Below are 19,360 nucleotides of genomic sequence, written 5' to 3'. Positions count from 1 at the left end.
AAATGAGACATTCAGTTCAGAGGGGCAGTTAGGGATGGGCAATAAATGCTGGCCCAGCCAGCAATGCCCATGTTCCATGAATGAATCAAAAATAAATAACTAAAACAGTTGGAATATTTTGGTGACTTTGTAGAAGAAAAGTGATGAAATGAAAACAAAGCACTTTTTTCTTCATTTACAGATCAATGTGAACCATTTGATGTGTGTCTCGAAGGTGTCCAGCCATCCACTCTCCCAGTAAACATGGACATTGCTTTCGTTGTTAATGACTTACAGCAAATGGAACCTACACAATCGGAAATCGTTCAGCGTTTCTTAATGTCGATGGTTAACACGTTTCTGAGTTCCGCTGAACCAAAAGCCTCTGATCTTCATCCCCAGGTGGCTCTGGTACAGCACACCCCAAATCCCACTTCCAAATATGGGAGAGGTCAATTAAACCTGGAGTTTGGCGTTCTGGATTACTCTGCAAAAACCCTGAGGAAGAGACACATCCAGGACTCGCTCAGTCAGCAAGAGGGCCCCTCTGGCGTTGGCAGCACCATTGAATGGAGCTTGAAGAATTTCTTCTCGAACCTCACAAATCAACACACTCACAAAGTTATCTTTACAATATTCTCAGGGAAACAGATTATCGATGAGAAGAAATTACTGGAAATATCACGAGAAGCCAAATGTAAAGGTTTTACAATATTTGCACTGGCCCTTGGGGAGATAACTAATGTCGCAGTGCTGGAGGAGTTTGTTAGTTTTCCTTTTGATCAACACTTAGTTCATCTGGACAGAGCCCTGGAGGAGGAAATGGAATATGCACAAAAGTTTGCAGTGGCTTTTCTGAAAAACCTGGCAAGTGAGTGCAGTAGTAATCTAAAGATTTCTCTTTATGAACCTGATTTTTTGGCTTTTGCACAATTGTATTGGCTTGCCTCGCCCATTGATGGACAGGACAAGGCAGTAAAATTGCAGCCATGGATTCCAAGGGTTAAGTTGTGGATGAAAGATTACAAAAACAATTTGTCTTCACTGGAATTATGGTGTGATTTGATCGTAGTTTGCAAAATATATAGGGGAACGGATTGGGTAGATAGAGAGAAACTATTTCTGTTAATTGGAGAGTCCAGGGTTTATTAGGGTGACTCAGTTGCACAATGGTTAGCACTGCTGCCTCACAGCACCAGGGACCAAGGTTCAACTAATGCCTCAGGTCATTGCCTGTGTGGAGTTTGCACTTTCTCCCTGTGCCTGTGCGGGTTTCCTCTGGGTGCTCTGGTTTCCTCCCACAGTCCAAAGCTGTTAGGTTGATTGGCCAAGCTAAATTGACTCTCGTGTCGAAGATTAACAGGGTAAAAATGTAGGGTTACAGAAATAGAGTCTGGGTGCAGACTAAATGGGTGGAATGACCTCCTTCTGTACTATAGGGCTTCAAAAGGATAGAGGGCATAATCTAAAAATTAGAGTCAGATCCTTCAGAAGTGAAATTAGGAACATTGCTACACTGTAGTCCAGGTTCCGAACTCTCTTCTTCAAATGCTAATTGAAGCTCGATCAGTTATTCAGTTTATAACTGGAATTGATAGATTTCTATTATTCTGAAACATTAAAGAATATGGAATAAAGGTGGATATATGGAGATATGTTGCAGATCAGCCATGATTTGCTTGAGGGATGAAATGGACTACTCTTGTTCCTATGTTCCTGTGCAGTTCTGGAGCTTGAGCATTCAACTTCAGATCACATCACCTTGGCATGATCAGCAGAACTCTGGGTTAGCTTGCAGACAAGCAACAACTAGGACAGAGTAACAGTGGTCAGAGCACAAATACTGTCAGCGGGCTCCTGGAGCCCGGAGCCCTGGGACGGACTGCCTCAGCAATCTGAGTGATCTGCAGGAGGACAGAGCACTGGCTTCTGTGAAAGCTTGCAAGTCTCTCTGAGCACTGAGTCTGCAGCCACAATAGCAGCAGTCTGATCCTGCAGGTCAACAAGAACGGTCTTAACAATAAGAGATTGGGTGGCTTCTGTATCTGCTGCAGTCAAAGCTAAGACTGGGGTCATGAGAGCAGACCTAAGTCACCAGACCCATTGTATGCACATGTATGCTTGTGTGTGTGTACATGTGTGTGTGTGTGTGTGTGTGTGTGTGTGTGTGTGCATGTGTGTGTGTTCAACAGTGCTGCCCATTGAAGTCCTCATCTGAGCCCTCTCCAGCCTCCCACAGGTCAGGTACCTGTTCTTGGGTAATAAAACATATAATGCTGGAAAAATTCAACAGGTCTGTGGAAAGAAACAGAGTTAAAATTTTGAATCCATATGACTCTTCTGCTAACCACGCATGCAGCTTGTTCCCCTGTCGAGTGCTCTGCCAGTGGGCAGCACATCCTGCTGAAATGAGGAGACAGTTTGGAAATTTGCATGCTGTGTTAATGGGACCCGAAGTGGGGCAATCATGAATCAAAACTGTGCCTTCAGAGACAGAAGTACAATATACCCTTAATAAGTATCAACATGTCATAAGATGTCACGTGATCTAGTCTTAGCTTCTCTTTTGCTTTGAGCAGAGCACACACACACACACACACACAGCTCTGATGTTGTCAAGTTTCTTGTCAAGTGTGTCCAGTCTTACTAAATTAACTCACAATGTGTTTACCCAATCGCTTATGAGTGATTGGTGTCTTGCGTAGTAAATTAGCCAATGTATGATATCATTACAATAAGACAATAGAACAATCCAATTTTTAGTCCAAAGTGTCTTTAAAAAGATTACAAACTGGTGCTAAGTCCATCTAAATGGAAGGGGGTGGTTTCCTTTGCCCTCAGTGCAGTCTCTGGGTGGCTGTCAGCCAGATCTCCAGCAAGGACAATGGTCCAGTTTGAGAAAACAAGCAAGCTCAGCCGTTATGGAACTGTTCTTGTGTGGGCTTCTGGCACTGGCTGGGGAACCCACCATACTCAATGACTTGACCTGATACTAGACTCCGGTGGGCATCATATCCAGGTGGAAAGCTCAGTCTGCTATTCTATTACAAGCATCCACCAGATGGTGTAGATCTCAAAATTTATGAGAAGAACTGGCTTTTCAATTCCTGGTTTATTTGAGTGTCTTTGGAATGGAAGGTGAAACTGTTGAGAGCAACCCGCTTTGAAAAATCGCCTAATCCAATTTAGAATCATAAGGTTTTAGGCTTCTAATTTTGTATTCATTCGTGGACACAGATATTGCTGGCTGGCCAGCATTTACTGCCCATCCCTAGTTGCGTGAGGACAGTTAAGAGTCAACCACGTTGCTGTGGTTCTGGAGTCACATGTAGGCCAGACCAGATAAGGACGGAAGCTTTCCTTCCCTAAAGGACACTAACCAGAAGGGTTTTTCCAACAATCGACAATGATTTCAAGATCGTCAGTAGATTCTTAATTCTTTTTTTATATACTGAATTCAAATTCTACCATCTGCCGTGGCAAGATTTGAACCCAGGTCCCCAGAACATTAGCTGAGGTTCTGCATTAATAGTCTATCAATAATACGTCTAGGCCATTGCCTCCCCTTCATTTTCTCCTCCTTTGTCAATCCAATGCACTCTTTGAAGCTCCAGAAAGATTGAGGGTAAACTTCGAATGGTGGACTGTAAGTTCTTCACGAAACAAAATGCAAAAACTGTTATTTCTCAGCAAGAAAAGAAAATATTCCCAGCAATTGTCCATAGTTTGTTCAGCCCAAGAATAAAACCCATCTAATGATTATTTAAAATAGTTGTTTTGGATTTTTCTGTTTAAAAATGTTCGATCATGCACTTGATGCGTTGCTTTGCGAACCTTGGAAGATGCGATTAAATTAATCGAGCAGTGAATTAACTATTAATTAGCTAATTAATTTCTGTGGAGATTTTCCATCCTCCCATCACAACGTACATTGGAAATCCCGGAAAATTTGGTAATCTTCTGCCCAGGTTACCAAAGGAGTCTGGAGGATCCCCCCACTCCCCCAACCCCCCGCCCCGCAGCCCCCCCTCCCCCCCCCCCGGGGGATTTGAGGCGTTTATAGCTAAGAAACTTTGCTCCATTTAAAAATGTTTTTTTTCTTTATTTTACAGCTGGAATCAACAGCTATCCCCCTCCAGATCTCATGAAGAAATGCAAAAGAGAAGAATCTCAGGAGACAAGAAAAGAAACAGAAGCAAAACCATCCCTTAAGTTAGAATTGTATGTTTCATAGATAACTGCGTTGTGTTAAAATTGTTACAAAGAACTTTTCTAGTTATTAAAACTTTTCCCCTTCGTTACAGAGTGGTTGCTAAGGAAAATATTGAGGAACCTCAAAGTTACACCAATGATTACGGTAGGTAAAGAGATAAGGTGAAATATTATGTTTTAAAAGCAGGAGACTTCATTGGGCAGGAATACCCAGGAAGGTGTATTGCCAGCAATGGCCAGTTAAATGACCCATCCCCAAAAGACGCCAGTCCTCAGCAGTGCCGATGCCTAACAGTGGCTATTTCTGGTGTTACAGTGCAGGGTGAGGGTACCTGGCATCCTTGAGGAAAGGTAAGAGGGGCTGAGGAAGCTGTCCAGGGCCAGTAATTGCATGGAAGGGTAAATCAGCGTGGTTCCTGTGTTAGTAGTGGCGACCTAGGTGTGGAAGTTATGTTCAGAGAGCCTTCTATTGACCATTGAATCATAGAATTCCTATGGTGCAGAAAAAGGCCATTCAGCCCATCAAGTCTGCACCAATTCTCCAGCATCCCATCCAGGCACTAATCCCGTAAACCCACATGTTTACCCCACTAATCTACACATTTTTGGACGCTAAGGGGCAATTTTGCATGGCCAATCCACCTAACACGTAAATCTGCAGTACCCATAAAGGACGGTCAGACCTCAGGCACACCGTGACCTTTTTCTCTTGCCATATTGCCAGCCTTCCTGAATTCCACTCATCCTCAGAGAGACTGAAAAAACCTGACCATTCTTTATGTATGATTAAAAAGAAAGATATTTATATAACCCTATTCATAAACAATGAAGCGCTGTCCTATTAGAGTACTTTTGAACTGTAGTCACCATTGTAATGTACATAACGCTATAGCTAATAGTCACGCAGGAAACAACAATGTGATAATGTTCAGACAACTCTTTCTGTGATGTTGATCGAGGGATAGAACATAGAACATAGCAAACTACAGCACAAACAGGCCCTTCAGCCCACAAGTTGCGCTGATCATATCCCTACCTACTAGGCCTATCTATAACCCTCAATCCCATTAAATCCCATGTACTCATCCAGAAGTCCCTTAAAAGACCCCAACGAGTTTGCCTCCACCACCACCGACGGCAGCCGATTCCACTCACCCACCACCCTCTGAGTGAAAAACTTACCCTGACATCTCCTCTGTACCTACTCCCCAGCACCTTAAACCTGTGTCCCCTCATAGCGACCACTTCAGCCCTGGGAAATAGCCTCTGAGAATCCACCCGATCTATACCTCTCAAACCTCTATCAGATCACCTCTCATCCTTCGTCTCTCCAGGGAGAAAATACCCAGCTTCCTCAACCTATCCTCATAAGGCATGCCACCCAATCCAGGCAACGTCCTTGTAAAATATAAATCAGGATAAATATAAACTAGGACACCTCTGCTTTCCTCGAAATAGAAGCATGGAATCTTTAATATTCACCTGAAAGGGCAGACAACTGGCTTTTATTTTAACAACTCATCTCAAAGACAGAGCCTCCAACACTGCAGCACTCTCTCAGTACTGCACTCGAATGTCAGCTTTTATTGTTGTGCCTGGAATGGGAGTTCAATCCAAAATCTTCTGACTCAGAGATGAGAATGCTACTAACTGAGTCAGGGACTGGGATTGTCCCAAAAGCATTCTGAGTCCCTTATTTGCGTGAAAATGGGAATAACTCCCACCAGTATTTTCAGCAGGATTTCCAGAGCAAATCTCCGACACTGTGCACTGCAGAGTGCTCTAGCGGGATTCCCTCTGAAAATCAGAGGACAGGGATCTATTTGAGAGGCCGGCATCGTAGCGCTGAGCGGGCCACTGCGCAAGCGCCGATCTGTCAGAGCAGAGATCAGCGCATGCAAAGTGGCCCTGCATTGCTGGCCTCCCGATCTCTGGCCTCCCAGACCTCTCTGGGCCAGTCCCAATGTCCGTCCCCCACAGCCCATCATGATCTCCCCATTCTCTGCACCCTGCTCCCCCTACCCCAACCACCACCCCCCATCTGACCCAGATGGCCAGTCCCGATCTCCCCTTCCCTCCCTCTGCCTGTGATCCGCTGGCAGAGTGGCACAGGTTTCCCCAGCCTCCCCCCCACCCCCCATTCATCAGCCCCCAATAGATCCTGCTTGCAATAGACTGCACCCCTTAACCCTGCCCATTTGACACTTCCTGACGTCCGGTGGGCAGTGCCAAGGTGCATCTTGGGTATTGCCACTTTGACCCTTTGGGCGGTGCTAGGGTTCAGGCTGCCACTGCTCAAGGGGCACCCTGCCCTTTACCCACGACTTCCTGGAGGAACCTCAATGGCCTCTCTTCACTCCAGCGGGGTTGGCTGCCTGTTCCCTGTTAGTGGGGAGCAGTTGTAAACACTGCTGGAGTGAACCATCTAAGAGCGTTGGGGGGGGATGCTTGTGGGTCCGGAGACTTCATTCCTGGGCCTGTTAATGACATGGAAATACTAATTTCCATATTGTAATGAGCTCTGTGCGGATTTCCGGGGGGCAGCGGGGTGGGAGAATCACTCCCAGGGTTGCCATGGTTGCTTTTTAGGTTATGATGTGGAGATGCTGGCGTTGGACTGAGACACAGTAAGAAGCCTCATAACACCAGGTTAAAGTCCAACAGCTTTATTTGGTAGTGAACGCTACTAGCTTTTGGGGCTTGCCCCTTCGTCAGCTGAGTGGGAATGGGAACCAAATAAGCCAGTTGGACTTTAACCTGGTGTTGTGAGACTTCTTACTGCTTTTAAGTTACACATGGCACCCCAATAAGTCTGACTGTTGCTCGCAGGTTGCATTTCTCAGTCGCTGGCATGATGCCAGCATTAAGTTATGCCTCCGGCTGCACGTCACATTCTGGGCACCGAGATAACTCTCTCTACGCATAATCATTTTATCCAAGTCTGTGTGCCAAATTTTGACATATTTAGGGTTTTACGGGACCATCACATTTCACAAAACATAAGGGTTCTAAATAAATTTACAAAGTGCCCAGGAACGCCAAATACAATTTTAAAATTCAATTTCACTCCACGCTCAAGGTTTATACTGCCTATTGCTCAGCACAAGCACCTTGAAGTAGCCTACTGTTTCACACATTCCCATTTCTGAGTCAGTTTGACTGTCAAATTACACTGTCAAATGGAAGCCAACTTGCAGCTGGTGTAGTGGCAATGTCACTAAACTAGTAATCCAGCTAATCCTTTGAGGATGTGGGTTCGAGTCCCACCGCAACCACTAGTAGGACTTAAATTTGATTAATAAAATCTGAAATTGAAAGCGAGTCTCAATAATGACAACCATATTGTCGTAAAAACCCATCTGGTTAGGGAAGGAACTCTGCTGGCTTATCCAGTCTGAGCTACATGTGTAACTCCAGACCCAGCAGCAGTATGGTTGACTGCACTTTGCATTGGCTGAATGAGACACTCAGTTCAAGGGATAATTAGGAATGGGAAGCAAATCCTGGCCTTGGCAGCAATGTTCATATCCCTATAAAAGAATAAAAAATAGCAGCGTCACTGTGTTCTTCAATTATAATATGTGTCAATCATTTTATAGTGAATTGATTTTTTTTTAACCACTTTATGCACAGCATTTCTGCTTGTGATCCACCACATTGGAAGCTTAAGAGGCCATTTAGGGCTTGGAAAATTGCCCAATTAGTCGTCTGTTCAGTTCAGATTTGTTGTAGGGCTGCGACAGGAATTATTTTGTCTCTTCCTTACCATCTACTTGATTTGCTTGTTGCTTCGTGCTCTCAGAATTTAGTTTCTGACATGCGCTACGTTCCAGAATGAGCTGTTGTTCAATAAAGCATGTTTGATGTACTAATATGCAGTATTGAATAAGCTGCATGATAAAATGAACTCTTGAATACATTATATGGAAAAAAAATCCTAAGTATCAGAAATGGCAGCCCATACCTGTAAAGGCCAAAAGTTTTAGCCATTTGTGAATCGAAACTTTGGACGCTTGATTGTTTGGCTAGCAGGTCAATCTTTCATTGAGGCAGTATGGTGGCAATGGTTAGCACTGCTGCCTGATAGTGAGGGTTCGATTCCGGCCTTGGGTGACTGCGTGGTGTATGCACGTTCTTCCCGTGTCAGCGTGGACTTCTTCCAGGTGCTCCGGTTTCGTCCCACACTCCAAAGATGTGCAGGTTAGGCAGGTAAACCATGCTAAATGCATATAGTTATGCAGATAGGTGGGGTGGGTGGAGGCGGGGAGGTGGTGGTGGCAGGGTTACTTGAGTCTGGGTAAGATGTCTTCTGGAGAGTTGGTGCAGATTCGGTGGGCCGAATTGTACCCTTCTTGTTTACTGGTCGAGAGCAGCGAGAGGGTCACAATCAGCACACTCCAGCGTCTGAATTAGCAGACTCACCTACAGTTCAGAGTGAGTATATTTGATTAAAATATTCACCATAGTTGTCCAGTAAAGTTGATGTCTAGTGGTTGAAAAGATATTACCACGTACCAAATCTCTAAAGGAATACTATTTACCCACTTAAGAGGAGCTCATAGGAATTCGATTCCAAAAGCAGACTCAGAAATCAATGGAACTTTCAGAGGTAATTTGAGCTGATTCTGAATGTTGCTGTACAAATGTAGATGTTACAATGACACTGTTAAAGAACATTTTATGCAAAGATATCATGGCATGGTTTCCTGTTTGGTGTGTTTCACCAGCACATTCTTTTTTTTCTTTCAGGTGCATGTGCTCTGAATCAGGAAGAGGGGAATTGTCACAATTACACCATAAAATGGTTCTTTAATAGCAAAGAGAAGGGTTGCAGGCGCTTCTGGTATGGCGGCTGCGGAGGAAACAAAAACAGATTTGACACACGGGAAGACTGTGAAACCCGATGTCAAAACCCCATAAGTACCTTGTAAGATGCATTGGCATGTCTTCAGGTATGCCTCTGACCGTAGAATATGATGAAACAATGCACCAGGTTCATTAAAAATTTCCTCGTGTGAGTTGTCACTAGAGAAAAAAATGTCTTCACTATACAGTTGTAACAAAGACGATATTGATGCTGTTTCAAAGTTGTACTGTCTGCTCAATCTGCTTCCAGAAGTTTGATGTTCTTGGGGCCATGTGTGCACATTTGAAAGCATATACAGATATGTGTACAAGTGCAAAATTGTGAGACTGCAGCGATTGACCTTCTGGGACAGAAACATTAGCATTTGCACTGACACCAGTCGCACTGCAGTTTACTACATGGTGCAAGAACTCGGACCGCTCTTTTCAAATGGTGCCTTTTACAAAAGCAGTTGGACAATTTCAATGCTCCGACTGTCTGTTTTACATATACCATTCAATGCTGTTTTGATCTATACTCAGTTAAGAGGAATTTTTATATTTTGTTAGTGTGTATCTCAATTTGAACAGCACCTTGCATCATAATCTCAAGTTTCATTTTGCTTGACGTCTTTAGGTAAAATTTGCCTCAGGCAGGTTGTTTAATTATTGTAAGATTATGAGATGCTTGAAGAAAGGAAAGGATCACTGTGCTGAATTCTCAAATTGTCCCTAAGCTGAATCGAACGGATTTATGAATGTTTAAACAATTCCCACTGTACGTCTCAATGACCTAAAAATCCATCCTCTGTTCTCGCTGCAGTTACCACGAAGTGATGTTACTGTCAGCCGCAGCTTTGACAATAAAGACAGTAAACTAAGCTATGTCGAGATAAGGCTGAAGAGATGGCATCATCACTCTAGCAGCAGATGTAAATGATGCTTCCCATGACATTGACTGTCATCGGTTCTTGGGCCAACACACAAAACAAAATCATGAATCACAGCGACCACACAATGGTGTGCATGAGGAGTTCAGTGGGTTAGGTATACTCATGATTATACTTGAATATGTTTACATAAAGGTTAATGAGTATTGAGTACTCCTGCATCCATGTTATCCTGTATACTGAATATGGGGGTATTTGAGGGATTCCGATGGATCAGCATCTACAACTCCTACATTCAAATGGTGTCAAAATAGATGATAGTTGTTGGAATTCTCATGAAAAGCCACAGCTCCAAAGCTCCTTTATCATCTGAACTGGTGTCATACGTGCTTAAGTTGTGATCTTTAGTCTGCCTCTGGATTTATTAGGAAACTTTAGCTCTGTAACGTATAGCTCACATACATGATATCTTACCAACATTCATTGTAATCATGATTCAGGACCAATTTTGGGTCCCGATTCTACAGAGGTTGGAGATGTGCCAACTTATATAAGGCAGCCAATTATGAAGCTGCCTTTCTGTCTACAGCCCTTCTGACAATCCGTGTGGAAGGGAAACATCTTCACTCAAATCACTGTGGACTTCAGCCTTTTGATACCAATGTTGCAATCATTGGGCCTGTGAGAGGAGGTACCAAAGGCCCTCTGGCCTATCGCTGGAGGACCATCTCAAATTGCTGCCATACTTCAGCAGGTGAGGGGTTCCCGGCCCACACAATTAGCATACCATTGATGAATAGTAGCCACTGCCTTGGTAAGCGCACCTCTGGCAAAAGTGCAAGAAAGTAAGAACATGTCAGCCAACCTCTCATGCATCTTTCCAAATTTCCCCTCCTCCCACCTCTGAGGCCACCTCCATGGGTTGATAAGAATCCCTCCAATATCTGCCAAGGCATCAACATCGAGTCTCTCTCTGAGTCAACCTTAAAACTTAAAAGCAGGTCTAACTTTTCTCTGCTATTCTGGCTTCGGGCCCTTTTGTAAAACTCCAGCAATTTAAGACTGAACAGAAAAATGGGTGGATTCAAATTAACTTCTAAGCACTGCATGGATAACGGGGTCCAATGGTTTGCGATGGTTCTAAACCCAACTATAGCAAGTTGTGAGATTGAATTCAATAAATTTTTTAGTTTACGTGCTAACACCAGAAATCTGTGCTGCCTTGAAATCTGCCAGATTTACAAACAGATTCACGAATATCCTTCCGGGGGAAGGGGTTTGCTGTTTGTATCCAATCTGGTCTACGTGATTGCTCCAACCTAACACTGTGTGTTTGACTCAAGGTAACTAGAGATGAACAATTAATACTACATTACCAGCATTACCCATAAGAACATCCTAAGAGCTATCTATCGAGTTTTAAAATCTGGTTAAATGCACTTTTTACATACAGGTTTGAATCAGAATAATTATTGCCTGAATATTGAAAAATAGTATATCTGATTCTCAGAGTATTTTCAGCTTATACTATGTACTGCACAGCTGGTCAATACATGAGTTAACCATTTGACACTACAGCAATGTTGGACTTGTCTTTTATTTTACAATGAAATCCTGCAGATGGACATTTTAGCAATGGGTGCAAGAAAGCAAGCCAGCTGGAGGTACATATTAGGGATTTCAAAGGGGTAATCAACATTGCATTTAGGAGATGAAAATGTATGCATGATTTGCAGATCTCCGTATCTGATTTTCTCATGGGCATTCTCAACACCGGTTTGAATGTCTAAAATTCATTCTTCAAAAGTTCAACTCAAAATTTACATTTATCTAACACACAATTGTATTTTAAAATGCTGCTTAGGAAATATCTCCAAATCAGGAAAGCAGGTTTAATTTGTGTTAGCTATTTCAGACATGAAAGTCATTAACATGACCAGGTAGGTTACATGAAAGAAAGATTTGGCTAGAAGTATCACAGGATATATGGGGATGTCACGATGGCAAGATGATTAGCAATGCTGCCTCACAGTGCCAAGGAACCAGGTTCAATTCCAACCTTGGGTAATTGTCTGTGTGGAGCTTGCACATTCTCCCCACGTCTGTGTGGGTTTCCTCTGGGTGCTCTGGTTTCCCCCCCACAGTCCAAAAAAGAGCAGGTTAGGTAGATTGGCCATGCAAAATTGCTCCTCAGTATCCAAAGGTGTGTAAGTTAGGTGGATTAGTGGGATACATGTGTGGGGTATGGGGATAGGGCAGGAGGTGGCCTGAGTAAGATGCTCTGTCGGAGGGTTGGTGCAGACCCGATGGGCTGAATGGCCTCCTTCAGCACTGAAGAGATTCTATGATATAAAGGAAAGGCAGATCCATTAAATCTATATTTTTTAAATTAGTTCATGAGATGTGGGTGTCATTGCCTGGGCCAGTATTTATTGCCCATTCCTAATTGCCCTTGAACTGAGTGGCTTGCTAGGCCATATCAGAGGGCATTTAAGAGTTAACTGTATTGATGTGGATCAGGAGTCATATGTAGGCCAGAACAAATAAGAATAACAGATTTCCTTCCCTAATGAGGCATTACTGTTTTTTTTCAACAACGCTTTCACCGGCATCATTTGATTATTTTCAAATGCAGCGTTTTAATGAATTCAAATTCCACCATCTGGGATGGTGAGATTTGAACCCAGATCCCTAAAGCATGACCCTCGCCTCCATATTACTAGTTCAGTGACAATACCACATCACCACCTGCCCTATCAATTGTAAAATTAATCTTAACAAACGAAGACAGTGGACAAGACAACAAGACCCAGATCAGAACAAACTTATTCAAAAATCTACACCACTTGTGCAACACATGTATTTATGTCTTATATTCAAGGCACTTTATAAAGGTGTAATTAGACAGAAAATGAATGTCATGCCAAAGGAGGAGATATGAGAGGAAAGGTTCAAGAAGTGGGTTTTAAGAAAGATTTGTAAAGGAGAGTGAAGTGGAGAGATTTAAAACGAGCATTTCAGAGAGCAAGGCCCAGACAAAACCAGCAACGGTGAGGCAAAGGTCTGGTCAGGGGAGGGAAGGTTAGGAGTTGTGGAGAATAAAAAAGGACATCTTAAGAATGCTGAGTTCTGACGAGTCTGTAGACTGAAAAACGTTACAGAGATAGAAGGGATAAAGTCTTTAAAATTTTTTCAATCTTCTGACTACCCCTCCAATCTCTGCTTTCAATCTCTGACTGTCTCTGTACCCACTTTTTCAGTGGATTAGCCATGCCAGGGCAGCATGGTAGCACAGCAGTGCCAGGGATTTGGGTTTGATTCCCACGCTTGGGTCACTGTCTGTGTGGAGTTTGCACATCCTCCCGATGCCTGAGTGGGTTTCCTCTGGTTACTACGATTTCCTCTCACAGTCTAAAGATGTGCCGTTAGGTGGATTGGCCATACTAAATTGGCCCTTAGTGTCAGGGGGACCAGCTAGGGTAAATGCATAGGGTTATAGGGATAGGCCCTGGGTGGGAGTATGGTCAGTGCAGACTCAATGGGCCAAATGGCCTCCTGCCCTGTAAGATTCCATGATATTTCTATGATACTAATATCCCATCTGCCTCTACACTCACTGTTGTCAATCCCTGACTGCCTCTGTATTCAGGGTGAGATTTTCTGGCCACGCTTACCCCAAAACTGATGAAACCCAATCAAGGTCAACAGACCTTTGCGTGATCTGACCCCCGCCCATTACGATTCTGGTGGACAAGAAAGGAAAACTCCCCCCCCACCTCACTGTTTTCAATCTCCCGACTGCCTCTACTTTCACTGTTTTCAATCTATCGACTTGTGGTGTTTTCACACCCTCAGTAAGTTTGTGAGAACTATTTAATATCCACCTGCCTGCTGTAGAATTTGTGTAAGGACAGGGATTTAATAACTGACTCTGGAGGGTTTAACTTAAAACAGAGCTCCAAAGAGAGATGAAATCATTACTGCTTCTCATTACCTGGACATGAGCTCTGGGGGAAATTAAAACACTGCTATATGGACGATGAAGTAGGAGTCTATCCAGTAACAGCTCACAAGTTTTAAAAAAAGCTGTAAAAAGTAGCCCCAGGCCTAAAAAATGTGTTGAATCATCCAGCACTTGCCCCACAGATATGGCAAGTGATCATTGAAATCATAGAATCCTTGTAGTGCAGCAGAAGGCCATTCGGTCCATCAAGTCCGTACCAGCCACAATCCCACCCAGGCCCTACTCTCAAAATCCCATGCATTTACCCTGCTAATTCCCCTGACACTAGGGTTAATGTAACATGGCCAATCAACCTAACCCACACATCTTTGGACTGTGAGAGGAAACTTGGAGTGCCCAAAGGAAACCCTCGCAGACACGGGGAGAATGTACAAATTCCACACAGACAGTGACCCGAGATCGGGAATTGACCCTGGAACCCTAGCGCTGTGAGGCAACAGTGCTAACCACTGTGCCACCGTGCCACCCCAAGTGATGGACGATTCAACTCACCACAGCTAAACGAACCATTCAATGGCTCAGAGATTCCAACCCTGGGAGGCATTGCACTCAACCGTTACTATAACAACACATACTGGTCACCCCAGCTACTTTATGTTGTGGACACCGTGGCTGGAATTTTACTTCCCCGCCCACTACAGGAATTGGAGCAGGTGAGGGGCAGAGGATGGAAAGGTCCGTAGACCTTGGGTGAAATTTACTGGTTTTGGGATGAGCAAGGCTATGAAATTCTGCCTCATAAGTCCATGAACTGCATATCTACCAGCACACAATAACCTGTCCTTGGCCACCATCCATGGTAATTTCAAGACAATGGCAAAGACCATAGACCACAAGGACTGCCATTGGAAACCCTGTGGACAAGGCCATCTAACTCTGCAAGGCATATCATCAGCCAACTGGCTACACGGCACAGTTGGGACCGAGTATGTATATCCATTCCGAACTTGTGAACTTCACCATACTGTGGTACCAATGTAGAATCATTGCTAGTCAAGGAAGTGCTGACAAACACCCCCAGTCATCACTCATGGATACTCCAAGAAGTATAAAGTACAAATCGAAAACATGACAAGATGAAATGTACACACAATTAGCACAAGGCAAATATTGCGGATGCTGGAATCTGAAACAAAAACAGAAAGTGCTAGAAAGTCTCAGCAGGTCTAACAGCATCTGTAGAAAGAGAATAGAGCCAACTTTTTGAGCCTGGATGACCTTTTGATAGAGCTGAACGAAGCTCTGATGAAGAGTCATTTGATGAAGGGTCATCCTGTTGCCTCACAATTTCAGGGACCCGGGTTCAAATCCAGCCTTGGGTGACTGTGTCAAGTTTGTACCTTCTCCCTGTGTCTTCTGGGTGCTCCAATTTCCTCCCACACTCCAAAGATGTGCAGGTTAGGTGGATTGAACATGCTAAGTTGCCCCATTAGTGTCCCAAGATGTGTGGGTTACAGGGATTAGCCGAGGAAATCTGTAAATTTACAGGGAAAGGATGGGTGGGGGAGGGCCTGAGTAAGTTACTCTGTCAAAGATTTGGTAATGACCTGATGGGCCGAATGGCCTCTTCTGCACTGTAGGACTGTAATGATTCATTCACTATAATGGTTCATTCATCACAACTCTGTGTTCCCATTCACTCAGTCAGCTTCATATCAATGCTGCCATCATTTTTTTCCAGTCAAATTTAATTTTGCTGACAAGTCTGTTTTGTGCTGCTTTATCAGAAATCTTCTGCATGTCCACATACACCACATCAACCACATTACCCTTATCAATACTCTATGTTATATAAGAATATACCTTGAGCCTGCCCTGCCATTCAATGAGATTGTAGCTGATCTGATTGTTTTCTCAACTCCATTTTCCTTTCTAACCCCCCCATAACCCTCAACTCATTTGTCAATCAAAAGTCTGTTTAACTGAGCCTTAAATATCCCACAGGAAACTTGTATTAAAATGACCTAAAAGGTTAAGTTGATTTTCAAGCACTCAAATGCAGGAGGAGGGTAACGACATTGCCTCTTTTTCATTTACATTGTAAAAGAGGGATAGAGAAAGAAAGGGTTACAGGACGAAAACCAAGAGAAAATATTTATTGTTTCACCTGAATCCTGAGTCCAGAATCAAAAGTCCAATGGTGTATTCCATCACAGAGATTGGCAGGTCGAACATTGATGCTGCATAGTTCATTTTTCCTGTAGAGGTGCTTGCCACAATGAACTAGACATGCAGAGATGAATCAGTCCAGTAAGCCAGATGGGAGCCAAGTATTTAAATAGGCATGGAGTCCTTTTTCTATGCTGCTGCCAGGTTGATGGAAAGATGGCAGACTGAGCTCTGTAACTTCTGTAATATTACTGGTTCTCCCAGATAGAGTGATCATGCCACATGACGCTCACTTCCCTACTTTGGTTTTGACAAAGGGTGTGTATCCCTTGATGTCTGCAGTTCTCTGGGGGTGTTACTGCCTCTTAAGAGATAACGAGGTACAAGCTTCTTTGATGCTGCCAAATTGCTCTTTTGTTTAGGATCACAACCAGAGCTAACTTTGGCCATTTTAAAAGGTAATTGTCCAGTTTTTAAAATTTTAGTAATTAGCCATGAAAATTCATTTCATAAAAATATTGATTGTGAGGTCTTAGCTACCTGACATTCTTAATAACTCAAAATGATATGCATACCAATTTACAGCAGGTGCTGCCTTCACTTTGACTTCTTACAGACTCAACTGCACACAATTCATCATTGTGTGACTCAATACATCATATCATTGCAACACTATTCTCCATTTTCCTACTAATTCTCTTGCTCGTCCTGAATACACTTATGCTTGCATTTTTCCAGACAAATGCAGAACAAAAAACTTCAGCAAAATGTTTCATTTTACAACAATGTTCAAGCTCTGGGCAGCACAGTGGCACAGTGTCTCACAGCGCGAGTGACCTGGGTTCAATTCTGGCCTTGGGTGACTGTGTGGAATGTTTACATTCTCCCCGTGTCTGCGGGTGCTCCGGTTTCCTCCCACACTCCAAAGAGGTGCAAATTAGGTTGATTGGTCATGGAAAATTGCCCCTTTGAGTCAGGGGGGCTAGTAGGGTAAATATGTGGGATTACGGGGGTAGGACATAGGTGAAATTGTTGTCGGTGCAGGCTCAATGGGCTAAATGGTCTCCTCTGCACTGTAACTTCTATGATTCTATAATGCTACTCAGGCACTGCTTATCTATTTTACACTTAGCTATCCTTTCTAATAGCTCCTGTCTGTCAATTCCTGGCCTATTCAGTGCACCAATTACTCCTTCTTTCACTGTGACTTTGAGAGTGGATGCTACATTGCAAAATGAGACGGTACATCTATCAATCGAGTCGTTATTGGCAGATGGAAAGATTAACTTCAATCGAAATAAAAATTGAGAGAGATGTAAAATGGGCTGCTGAATTGCTATCACTGAATCTTGTTTATTGCAGTAATGCCAAATGGTCCCCTGAGTGTATCGGGTACGTAAATCGATGATCGGAATCATTGAGGGCAGTTGCAGATTATGTGAACAGGAAAGAAGTGTTATTGGATTGTGAAGATATTGGTGACAACACCACATCTATGAACGGTTAAAGAGCAAATAAGTATTTGTAACCAGGAGGGGGAAGCAAAGCACTATTTTTAAATGTTTTAAATGTTGTTCTTTGTTCTTTGTTATTCTTTGTTTTACTTGAATCACAGATATTATTTGTCCCTGATTATGCTGTAAGTGCTGCAGGAATCAAATAATGCAAATGCATTTTCTGAACACATTTATAAAACACACAGTCCATATTCAGTAAATTATTAATTAAGAACAGATAACATATTCCTCAGACAGCTCAACTAGTTAAGGACAATAGGTGGAAGGTGGGATGGCAAATAACAACTACAACCTGCACTTGTACAGCACCAGCAACACTGGGAAACATCCCAACTTCAACAGGAATGTTTGATACGTACAAGGAGATATTCAGGCCACCAACCTCACTCAAGAGCTGGACCTTCAGTAGCAACTTAAAGGTGTAGCGAGACAGAGAGATTCAGTAAGGGGGTTCCAGAGATCTGGGCAGGATTGCTCACGGGAGAAAGTGAATGAGTTTGTGAGCAGATGGGTGGTTAAAAGGGCTGAAATTGCTGGTGCGCTGGCATGTAGCCAATTATCACCTTTAACCTCACCACTATCCACTGGCTGGAATCGGGGAGGGCACGGCTCACAGAACAGAGTTCTCTGTTGGCTTTGGGCGGGATTTCACGAGCCTTGCTCGAGCAAGGTCGTATGATCTCATCTACTGTGTACAGAACTCTCCCAGTGCCCTGGGGACAGGGGCTTTGGCAATTATAATATTCAAAGACATTATTAGCAACTTTAATAGGGATGTTTGAATCTGTCTGTGCGTGCATGCATATATGTGTGTGAGCATGCATGTGCGTGCGTGTGGGCATACATACGTGTGTGTGCATGCATGTGTGTGCATGTGTGTGCATGCATACATTTGTGGGCTTACGTATGTGTGTCCATGAATGCGTGCGTGTGTATGTGTGCATATATGAGCATGTGTTTGTGCATGCATGCATGTGTGTGTGGGGGTGGGAGGGCAGAGTCTGGATTTTCTGTAACTCGCCTGGGGAAAAGTGGTGAGAGGAGAGTAGGATTTGAGGGGGCTGAACAAGCGGCAGACAAAAAAAATCCTTTAACTGCTGAGGCATAACACCAGCTTCCTCACCCAGATGAAAGACTTTTGCTCACAAGAGCTGCATGTGGGGGAGTGCTTTCACTGCTTTGAAGGTGATTCCCATACTTTCGGAGTCATTCCAATACAATGGAGTTGGCTGCGTTTGATCTATATTTTCCAGTTATCAACCCTCAGGCCAGTAGTACAGCATTAGCCATCAGATGCGAAATAGGATGAGATGCACCAGCAGGAACTTTCTCATCAACCATTTACAATTCCACAAGGGGTAAGGAATAAGCACAGTTCTCCAGCATGTAGGAAGCGATGTCCCCAACACAAAGTTTTCTGAGACGTGACCAAACAGCAGTCCTTCAGAGGCTCAGGGCTTTCCGGGAGAATGATCTCCTGTCAAATGGACCAGGGGCTGATATTGCCAGTTGTGATCAAAGTCGCCTCAATTTATTTGCCTTTGGCATCTTAGGTAATATTTACAGAATTTTATATTCTGCTGACAACAAATATATCCCACATAGAGTCACAGAGGTTTACAGCATAGAAACAGGCCCTTCGGCCCAACTTGTCCATATTGCTCTTTTTTATAACCACTAAGCTAGTCCAGTTGCCCACATTTGGCCCATATCCCTCTATACCCAGTTTACCCATGTAACTGTCTAAATGCTTTTTAAAAGACAAAATTGTACCCGCTTCTACT

The 19,360-nt window shown here is 43.5% G+C and overlaps 1 protein-coding gene across 1 annotated transcript in view; it reads left to right on the top strand.

Moving 5' to 3' along the window:
• Positions 1 to 11,131, top strand: part of LOC145357968 (collagen alpha-6(VI) chain-like) — a 125,844-nt gene extending 114,713 nt beyond the window's left edge. The window contains exons 13-16 of the mRNA XM_080211606.1: positions 182 to 850; positions 4,092 to 4,200; positions 4,284 to 4,336; positions 8,941 to 11,131. Of these exons, the coding sequence (XP_080067732.1) occupies positions 182 to 850; positions 4,092 to 4,200; positions 4,284 to 4,336; positions 8,941 to 9,122 (1,013 nt within the window). The 3' untranslated portion in view covers positions 9,123 to 11,131. The remainder of the gene's footprint in view (positions 1 to 181; positions 851 to 4,091; positions 4,201 to 4,283; positions 4,337 to 8,940) is intronic.
• Positions 11,132 to 19,360: the final 8,229 nt, after the last annotated feature.

Source organism: Carcharhinus amblyrhynchos, chromosome 2, assembly GCF_965287045.1.
Source record: "Carcharhinus amblyrhynchos chromosome 2, sCarAmb.v2.hapA, whole genome shotgun sequence".
NCBI lineage: Eukaryota > Metazoa > Chordata > Chondrichthyes > Carcharhiniformes > Carcharhinidae > Carcharhinus > Carcharhinus amblyrhynchos.
The sequence above is the reverse complement of the archived record's forward strand: the minus strand, read 5'-3'. Positions and strand labels throughout refer to the sequence as shown.